This window comes from Chrysochloris asiatica, unplaced genomic scaffold, assembly GCF_000296735.1.
Source record: "Chrysochloris asiatica unplaced genomic scaffold, ChrAsi1.0 scaffold00082, whole genome shotgun sequence".
NCBI classification, from domain to species: Eukaryota; Metazoa; Chordata; class Mammalia; order Afrosoricida; family Chrysochloridae; genus Chrysochloris; species Chrysochloris asiatica.
The window spans coordinates 12747582-12758377 of record NW_006408600.1 but is presented as its reverse complement, the minus strand read 5'-3'; the positions used below and the strand labels follow the sequence as shown (position 1 = coordinate 12758377).

At 38.2% G+C, this 10796-nt stretch overlaps 1 protein-coding gene across 1 annotated transcript in view; it reads left to right on the top strand.

Annotated features, from left to right (window-relative positions):
• Window positions 1-10796, top strand: part of NNT (nicotinamide nucleotide transhydrogenase) — a 200293-nt gene that overhangs the window by 81184 nt on the left and 108313 nt on the right. Inside the window, exons 9-12 of the mRNA XM_006865749.1 lie at window positions 211-364; window positions 6020-6181; window positions 7749-7859; window positions 8712-8857. Coding sequence (XP_006865811.1) covers window positions 211-364; window positions 6020-6181; window positions 7749-7859; window positions 8712-8857 — 573 coding nt within the window. The remainder of the gene's footprint in view (window positions 1-210; window positions 365-6019; window positions 6182-7748; window positions 7860-8711; window positions 8858-10796) is intronic.

Below are 10796 nucleotides of genomic sequence, written 5' to 3'. Positions count from 1 at the left end.
AAGCCTCCTTCACTGGGCACGTTGTAGCCCCATTTTAGGTATTCCAATCAGTTATAGGCAGAAGACGGACTTACAAGCTTTCTATGGGGATGCTTTTTTGCTATTCCTTTCTCTCCCCCTCCAGTGTCTATTTTATAATATAAATATTGCATGCATTTTTGAAATGCCAGGATTACATTTTTAAAAATACTGTTTTCTAATTTCTATTAGGATGGCAAAGTGATTTTCCCAGCTCCAACACCAAAGAATATTCCTCAAGGTGCCCCAGTGAAACAGAAGACTGTGGCTGAGGTAGAAGCTGAAAAAGCAGCTACTCTTACTCCCTTCAGGAAAACAATGACAACGGCTTCTGCTTACACTGCAGGTGAGGATCCTACTTACTAGGATTTCATTCTGGTTATCTGAATTTTGTAAGTAATGTAGTAATTGTCACACTTGGTATATAAAATGTTGTTGTCCTTTGGATTTCCTTAGTCCTTGGGCTTTGTTAGATAGATTTTAAATTTTATTTTATATAAACACATTAGTATTTGCCTAACTTCTTTAGAATTGAATACCTGATTCAAGAGAAAGATTTGCTAAAAACTGGACTGTATGCACATATACACCAATGTTGTTGTTGTTAGGTACCATCCAGTCGGTACCAACCCATGGTGAGCTTCTGCATAGCAGAGTGAAACCCTGCCTGATACTGGGCCAATATCACTCACTACTGTTGCCATGCTGGAGTCTATTGATGCTGCCATCTGGCCAATCCATCTCGTTGGGAGTCTTCCTCTTTTTCTCTGACCCTCCACCTTACCAAACATGATATTCTTCTCCAGTGACTCGTCACCCCTGACAGTATGTCCGAAGTATAAGAAATTTGGTCATCTAGGCCACTAAGGAGCACTCTGGCTGCACTTTTTCCAAAACAGATCTATTGGTTCTTTTGACAGCCCATGGCACCTTTAATATTCTCCTCCAACACCATAACTCAAAAGCATCAATTCTTCTACAGTCTTCCTTATTCATTGTCCAGCTTTTATATGCATATGAAGTTATTGAAAATACCATGGCTTGGGTTAGGCACACCTTAGTCCTCAAGCTGACTTCTTTGTTCTTCAACACTTTAAAAAGGTCTTGTGCAGTAGATTTGCCTAATGCAATATGTCGTTTGATTTCTTGACTGCTGCTTCTGTGAGTGTTGATAAGCTTAATATTAAATTTCCTTTTGTAAAACCATTTGAAAAAATGCTCATTAATTTTTCACCTATATAAAAATATATTGAATAATGTATATCAGAGCATGCTGATATCAGTGCAAATATGAGTATGTTGTTGTTGTTAGGTGCCATCGAGTTGGTACCGACTCATAGCAACCCCATGCACAGCAGAACAAAACACTGCCCGATCCTGGGCAAACTTCACTATTGTTGCCAAGCTTGAGCCCATTGATGCTGCCACTTGGCCAGTCCATCTCGTTGGGAGTCTTTCTCTTTTTCTCTTTCCCTCCACCTTACCAAATATGATATGCTTCTATAGCGACTGGGCCCTCTTGACAATATGTCCAAAGTATGAGAGAAGTGTGGCCAAACTGGCCTCCAAGGAGCACTCTAGCTGCACTTTTTCCAAAACAGATCTGTTGGTTCTTTTGGCACAGGCTGCATCAGTTCTTCTGTGGTCTTCCTTATTCACTGTCCAGCTTTTGCATGCATATGAGGCTATTGAAAATACCATGGCTTGGGGCAGGCGCACCTTAGTCTCCTCAAGCTGACATCTTTGCTCTTCAACACTTTAAAAAGGTGTTGCGCAGCATATTTGCCTAATGCAATATACATCCTTTGATTTCTTGACTGCTGCTTCTGTGATTGTTGGTCTGAGAAGAATGAAGTCCTTGACAACTTCAATATTTTCTCTGTTGATAAGAATGTTGTTTATTGGTCTAGTGGTGAGGATTTTTGCTTTCTTTACATTGAGATGCAATCCATATAGAAAGCTGTGTTCTTTGATCTTCATCAGTAAATATTTTAAGTCGTCTTCACTTTCAGCAAGCAAGAGTATATTACCTGCATATCGCAGGTTTTTAATGAGTCTTCCTCCAATCCTGATGTCACGTTTTTTCTTCATATAATCCAGCTTCTCAGATTATTTGCTCAGCATACAGGTTGAATAAGTATAGTGAAAGAATACAACCCTTTCACACACCTTTCTTAATTTGAAACCATTCAGTATTCACATGTTCTGGTTGAACAACTGCCTCTTAGTCCATGTACAATTTCCTCATGAGCACAATTAAGTGTTCTGGAATACTAGTACTTTGCAGTGTTGTCTATGGCTTGTCATGAATAATAATAATAATAATCACTATGGTACAAGTATAACAATTGAAAGCCTTTGCATAGTCAATAAAGCACAGGTAAACATCTTTCTGATATTCTCTGCTTTCAACTAAGATCCATTGGACATCAGTGATATCCCCTGTTCCACAGCCTCTTCTGAATCCAGCTTGAACCTCTGGAAGTTCTCTGTCAATGTATGCTTGTAACCCTTTCTGTATTACCTTCAGTAAAACTTTACTCACATGGGATATCAAAGATATTGTCCGATGATTTCTGCATTCCATTGGGTCACCTGTCTTCGGAATGGGCACAAATACAGATCTCTTCTAATCCGTTGGATAGTTGTCTTCCAAATTTCTTGGCATAGATGAGTGAGTGCCTCCAATACAGCCTCACTTTCTTGAAAGATTTCGATTTATATTCCATCAATTCCTTGCGCCTCGTTCTTTGTCAATTCCTTCAATGTACCTTGGATTTCCTCCTTCAGTATCATTGGCTCTTGATCATATGCTACGTCTTGAAACAGTTGAATATGAACCATTTCCTTTTGGTACAGTGACTGTGTATTTCTTCCATCTTCTTTTGATGTTTTCTGCATCATTCAATAATTTGCCTAGAGAATCTTTCAATAACGAAAGCTGAGGCTTGACTTTTTTCTTCAGTTTCCCCAGCTTGAGAAATGCTGAGTGTGTTCTTCCTTTTTGGTTTTCTTACTCCAGATCTTTGCACATTTTGTTGTAATATTTGGCTTTATCTTCTTGAGCTGATCTTTGAACTTTTTTGTTCAACTCTTGGTCCTCCTCATTTCTTCCATTTGCTCTAGCATCTCTATGCTGGAGAGCAAGTTTCTCTGTCTCTTCTGACATCTATTTTGACCTTTTCCTTCTTTCTTGTCTTCTTAATGACTTTTTGCTTTCTTCCTGTATGATGTTCTTGATGTCATCCCACAACTCTTCTGATTATGGTTATGGTATGGTTATGTTTTTTTGTGGTTTGAAAAATATTAATTTTGGTTGTGTGCACAGTTGGTTGAGACTGGGTAGCCAATATTTGCTTGAATAATAATCACTATGGTACAAGTATAACCTTTGAATTGAATGTTTGACTAGCATTCTAAGTATTCTAATGCTTTACCTAGTTTTGAGTATTCAGTATTTTAATTTCCCCCTCTGTCTTTACAATTATCAAAATTAAAAAACAACAACTCTATCACAAAGAATTATTGTAAAAATAGACTTAAATATTCATTCTGTGCATTGTTGCAGTCTGAAATATGGTTAATTGATTTTAAATTGGCTTTTCTCTCTTAGAATAAGTTAAAAATGTTTAGATCTGCTTAAAGCCAAAACAAAACAAAAAAACTTAAAAAAATTAAGGACCAGGACCAGGCACACAGAATTCTTGTAGCCTCAGCATTCTCCAAATCCCATGTGAGTCCAGATGTTTTAACGCTTAATGTGTAACTCTCCTTTTATAAAGAGCAAGTCTCAGCAAAATGACTTTAAAAGTCTCTAGTAGTGAACATTGTGAATAGTTGGGACAGTGTCCCTACTTGCACTTATTTAGAAAAAAAAGAAAGAACTAGATTATTACATGTCAAGTATTATCAGTAGGATTGTGATTTCTGCTTCTCATTGAAATTCATAAGGAAAGTGTAGCAAGGCATTTGTAATGATTTCTTTCTATAGATTTCTCTTATGTTTGTTGTTTCATGGCTTGTTGTATTTTAGTAGGTATGACAGTGACATATTGAAATGAATAAAAGAATAGTTTCAAATTTGTTTTTCTTTACCTTAAACTTTCTCTATTATTTTAAAAAACAAGTAATTTCCTTAAATATGCATTATGATATGTTTGAATGTTGTTGTTGTTAAGTGCCGTCAAGTCAGTTCCGACCCATCATGACCCTGGTTAGGGTGTACGAGGAGTGCCTGGTGAGTTTGAATCACTGATCTTGTGGTTATAACTGACTTTGTAGTCCAGCACATTAACCCGTAGTGCCACACCAGAACTCCATAGATAGAGCACATTTGATGGTAGTCAATATATAGAAAAGACATTGTTTTATTAAATAGTTTTTAAGAAAACTATTAAATAGTTTTTAAGTGTTTTTACTGTCTTTGATGGCTCACACAATGGACTGCGGATTATGATAATCTAATCTCCTTGATTAATATGGTAATAATAATAGCTACCCAAACAAAAAACCCAAACCCATTGCCATTGAATTAATTCCCACTCATAGTGACACTTTGGGACAGACTGTAAATCTTAACAGAAGCAGCTTGTGGGTGTGAACCACTGACAGTGTGGGTAACAGCCCGTGCTTAACTTACACACTACCAGAGCTGCTGGTGATAGGCATTATGGTAAATACTTTACATATGTTAGCTCATATTTATTATTCCTTACAAGAATGCATTGAGGCGGGTGTAGTATTATTTTTCTTTAACAGGTGAGGACACAGAAGTTTAATATGTTTACTGATGAGGATGTGGAAGCACAGAGAGGTTAAATAAATTGCCTGAGACTGTACAGCTAGCAAGCAGCAGAGACAGAATTTGAACAAGGAAGTTTGATTTAAGAAAATGTATTTTAAATTATAACCCTATACTACTTCTAGAATATTTAACTGGGAGGTAAAACAGTATTCTATCTACCTTTCTCTCCAGGTTAACAGGCCATGAGTTAGAATCGTAGAATTGTTAAATGTCAATAGATATCTATAAATTAAAACTGCAGTCTTACTGGGTGTTGTACTGCAAAATTAATGTCAACTCCTAGGAGTTCCAGTGCTGCCATGAGTAAAATGATCGTTCATACCAAGGAAGGAAGGGGCCTTGTACAGGAAAGTTCAGTTCCAGCTTAAGGTCACTTGTTATCATTATGTTTTTATTGACCACTAACTAGGTAACCCTTTTTTCGCTTGTAGAACAGCTGTCCACATGTTTGCTATTAAGGAAGGCAATAATTAAAGATGTATGTTCAGAGCTGACTGTTTGTATTCTGCACATTCTTAATTTAATTTGTATTTTTTTCCCCCCCTTTTCTTTGTGAAATCTCATTTGCTGACTTGGTGTTGAGGCTGGAGCTGACTGTTGGGCCAGCAGTCCGGTCCAGATTCAGGAGCAATTGCAAAACTTGTGTCCCCGGTGGGTGGAAGCCATATGTTTTGGGGAGGTGCTGGAGTGAATGAAATCCTTCCTACTCTTTTAAAGTCCTTTTTCCTCAGCCAAATCTGAGAGTGACATAAAATTGGCTCCATAAAAGTCCCATTTTATAAAGGTTATGTCTTGCCCAAGTAGAAAATGCTTTGGTAGATTCTTTATAGACCTATAATTCTGAAATAAAAATGCTTGTGTAGACACATGTGGTATGATCAATGAAAGTTACAACAGGGAAGAGGACAAACTGCCCGGAGAAAAAGTGTACATATTGTTATTTAAGGCGACTCATAAATATTACTAGACCTTTATATTTTTTGGGAGGTGGAGGTCAGGATGTTGGGTTTTGCCCGTAAATACTCTGAGCCACTTTGTGTTTGTGAAATGTCTAAAATATTGACTTGTTAATAGCAAAGGAGTGGAATTTGAAAGCACTGACTGTCCCACATGTTTGTTGGTTTGTGGGGGTGTGTGTGCTTTCATCTCATTGAGGTAATTGGATGTCCGCTCACGCTCTTTGCTCTCTATCTCTAGGTCTCACTACTATGCTGGGTTTGGGCATTGCCGCTCCAAATTTAGCCTTTTCTCAGATGGTGACTACTTTCGGTTTGGCCGGCATTGTGGGCTACCACACCGTCTGGGGAGTGACCCCTGCTCTCCATTCACCACTCATGTCTGTGACAAATGCAATCTCAGGTTTGTTTCTTCATCATAGGGGATCCCATTGGCTTGTTTAACTCTCAGAGTACATTCAATGAGATTTTAAAGTCTCTGTTTTTTCAAATTGCACGGCTTGTAACCTGGGTTTTTGTGGGGTGATTCAGGGGCTCCTACGGCATTGGAGGGGTGGATCATGAAGCTGAAGACACCATGGGAGTGTAAGGTCTTCAAGCTGCTCCCGTTTGGAACCATGCAGATTTGTTGTTACTTTCTTAAATTATGATTTCCTTTAAGAAGAGGATTACAATGGTAAAATCTGAAAATCAGTCTTTTTACAGAATTATGGTTATAATATCCTGTTGTTGTTGTTAAGTTTATTTGTGTTTGTTCCAATGCATAACAACCCTGTCTAGAGTTTCTAAGACACAGACACTGGGTTTGGACCACTGACCTTGTGGTTAGCAGTCCAGTGCTTATCCTATAGCACCATACCAGGCCTTCATAGTAATGTCCTCTGGTGGTGGTGGTGGTGGTGGTGGTTGTGTGCCATCGAGTTGGTTCCTACTCAGTGACCTTGTACAGGGTTTTCAAGGAGAGGCTGGGGAGCAGTCCAGTGCTTATCATACAGTGCCACAGACACTATTAAATTCAGTTTAACATTCAGTCTTACATGACTGTAGGTAGGCCATGCTTGGCATTGGATTCATTGTGAAGGTTGTGATACAGGAAGCACAGCTTGCCAGTAGGGCAACACCAGACATCTCTTTGTGGGGCAGGTTTTCACCAGAGTTTGTGTAGCACTGCATATAGCTGTCCAGAAAAGTGGTACAGTCCTTGTGCTTGGTCCCCTGAGATGGCTCAGGTATGAGGAAATGAAACCCCCACTGGAAAGCTGTGGAAACTGCCCTGGCTTGGAGACCTCAGGATCATGTCTCTTACAACATTCTCATAGTCCTAACTTCTAGGGCTCTATAGGGAGCATGTCTACTTTCAAGTCTTGGTGGTCAGGGAAGCCCAAAGCTGTGGCATTTCCATCAGGAGTCCTGGTGTGGTGCTGTCAGATCAGCACTGTACCGCAAGGTTGGTTTGAACCACAAGGTCAGTGGTTCAAACTCACCAGCTGCTCCTTGGAAACCCTATATAGGGTTGCTGTGAGTCAGAACCGACTCGATGGCATTTAGCATCATCATTTATTATTTATGAATAATTCCTTCAAGTTCAGATGAACTTTATTCAGCAGCGAACACTTTTTACCACAAGCACTGTTGTCTCGGAACAGAACTGATTTGTATCTTTTTCAGGTTTCTAGGGGAAAAGAACTGCAAAGTTAAAGGCAGGTCCAATTCTTACGCAGAAGGGGAAGGTTATGTTAATCATTTGCCCAAAGTAGTACTCCAGTGAGAATGGTATGAAGGTGTATTGCCAACTTCATTACCAGGACGTTTGTTTATATTATTTTAATGAAAATGTAAGAAAGTTGCCTTGCCTTTTGAGACTGAGAACTTTGTTTTTTCAACAAATCTGTGTGAGGCCCTTCAGTTATGACAGTTGTGACTTGGCAGCATCACCATTATTATTCACTATACTATTCTTTTCCTTCTAGGGTTGACTGCAGTTGGTGGCTTGGCGCTGATGGGAGGACATTTGTATCCTTCCACCACTTCTCAGGGCCTTGCTGCTCTTGCTACATTCATATCCTCGGTCAATGTTGCAGGTACAACATCAGCGCACAGGCCCAGTGTGCTATTTTTTAATCGAGATGTTGAAGCAACTGAAAATCGATCTAAAACAGACGTTTTTATTTTAAGAATTTATTTGTGAATTTGCACAAATGTTTCACTTGGACCATAAATGCTTTTGGTGATTGAAAATAATTTATTTTGTCCATCTGTGGTTTTTAAAAACTCTTTTTTATAAAAGAGCATGCCTCATATCCCAAAACAAATAAAATGATGTATTGTTACAACTTAATTGGGAATTTATTGGATGCATAGTTTTACATTCAATTGATTTAAGAGTTATCACTGTAACATTTACAAATTAGTGCAATTTTAGATAAAACTTTAGCCTTTTGCCTTATACTTAGCCAGTACTTGAAAACTATAAGCCTAACACATCACTTGTGTATGAAACTCATTTGATGTCATATTGTAGCTAAAAGTTCTTTCAGTGTGTCCAAGAAACCGAATGCCTATTGATATGGTATGTTTTTCTTTTGTCATTTTTGTAGGATTTAAAAAATATATAATAGCATATTAGGGAAAACTGAAGGACCTGTGATCTTTTGCATTCCCAAACTCTTTAAATGGCTATTTACTTTTAGTCATGCAGAAATAGTTGGTTCTGTACTCTGATAGCAAGTTTTGTTTCTCCAATTATTTAGGGTATCCCCCTTGAATAATAGAATCACTTTTAATTTTGTGATTCTAAAATATTACTTAAAGTTATAATTAATCCTAGATAATAAAGTTGTACCTAAAATGGAAAACTCACAGCACTTTAAAAAATAATCACACTGCTCAGCAAAATACCTCTTTCAGTTTTATATTTCCTTTATTTTGGTCAGGTGGCTTTCTAGTGACTCAGAGAATGCTGGATATGTTCAAACGTCCCACCGATCCTCCAGAATACAATTACCTGTATCTGCTCCCTGCTGGCACCTTCGTTGGAGGATACTTAGCTGCCCTCCACAGTGGTTATAACATTGAACAAGTAAGAGGCTCTTTCGAAAGTTAAAAATTTTTACCACTATATTTTTTCCCCAATTAGATAAGATTAGAATTACCCAAATTAATCTCCTGTTAAGCAAATAGCACAGTAACCCTGGAAATATCTTGGTCTGTCAGTTTGTCATACTGTGGTGGCTTGGGTAGTAACTGTGATGCTGGAAGTTATGACACTGGTATTTTAAATGCCAACAGATTTAAAGGAACTGATGGTGGCCAGGTTTCAGCAGAGCTTCCAGAGTAAGACAGACTAAGGAGGAGGAAAAGTAGACAACTTCTGAATGTTTAACCACTGAAAACCTTGTAAATAATAGTGGAACATTGTCAGCTACAGCACTGGAAGATGAAAATATGAATAGCAGCAGACCATTGATAGATACAGTGCTGGAATATGAGCCCCTCCAATGGAAAGATACTCAAAATACAGCTGCTTCCTCAAATAGTCAACCATTCTGATATGAATGGGGTAAAACTTTTGTGACCTTCATTTGCTGATAGGGTAGAACTGAAAACGAGGAGAAATAGCTGTAACCATCTATTAATAATTGAAAAATGGTATATATGATGTATGAATCTAGGAAAATTGGTGTTCTCAAAAATTGGAAGTTGTAGAAAATGGAATGCATAGAGGTCAATATCCTAGGCATTGAAATGGATTGGTATTGACTATTTTGAACCTGACATCATGTGGTTTACTATGCTGGGAGTAACAAATTCAAGAGGAATGGTGTCATTAGTATTGGGGGAAAATATTAAAAATACCGTGGGCTTCCAGAAGAACAAACAAATCTGTGTTGAAAGAAGTACAGCCAGAATGTTCCTTAGAAGCCAGGATGGCAAGACTTTGTCTATTACCCTTCAGATAGGTCATAAAGAGGAACGAGTCGAGAAGGACATCATGCTTGATTAGTGGAGGGTTAGTGAAAAAGAGGAAGACCCCCAGCAAGATAGATTGGCACAGTGACAGCAGCAATGGATTCAAGCATAACAACAGTTGTGAGGCTGGTGCAGGACCCTGGGCAGTGTTGCGTTCTGTTGTTCATAGAGTTGCTGTCAGTTAGTACCTATTCTATGGCACACAACACTAACACCACCAACGTTTTATTCACCATTAGATGTAAATTATAATTACCAAAATTCAACTTCTGTTAAACAAATACAGTAGTTACCCTGGAAGCATCTTTGTCAGTTAAAAGGACTACCTGGTTATAAGACCCTGGATTATTTTAACATGCTAAGTGCTGTGGGACAATACACAGGACTGCAAGATCAGTTTGAACTGTAAGGTGGTGTTGTTGTCAAGTGCCGTTGAGTTGATTCCGACCCATAGCGACCCTGTATAGGGTTTCCAAGGAGCAGCTGGTGAGCTTGAACTGCCGACCTTGCCGTTCAAATGTATTTGCAGTCTGGCACATTAACCCACAGCACCACACCAGAAATGTAAGGTAGGCAGTTCAGATTCACTAATTGCTCTTTGGGAAACCTGTAGAGGTTTGCTTTAAGTTGGAACTGACTTGAAGGCTCTTAACAACAACAGCAAACTGAATGTACAAACATAGGTTTACCTTTTGTCTCAAAGTTTTGCCATATATAAAAACACACAAGTCGGTTCTCAGTATCCTCTTGTATGTATCTGGCTAGATTTTTTTGTGGGGATGCAGTCAGTAAAATTTGAAGTGTTTTTATTATTAATTGCTATTAGTCTTTTTCCTACTTTCTCTTACAAATTCCCACACAAAGTTGTCCCGACAACTTCTGTTAGAAAGCTATTGTTAGGTCAATTTATTATTATTATTTAAAATTTTACTAGGGCAGAAAGAAAAAACACACAAACTTGCTATCTGAATCATTTTTAAATGTATGACTTATTAAGATTAATTGCATTTGCCATGTGGTACAACCTTAATCATTATTTATTTCCAAAA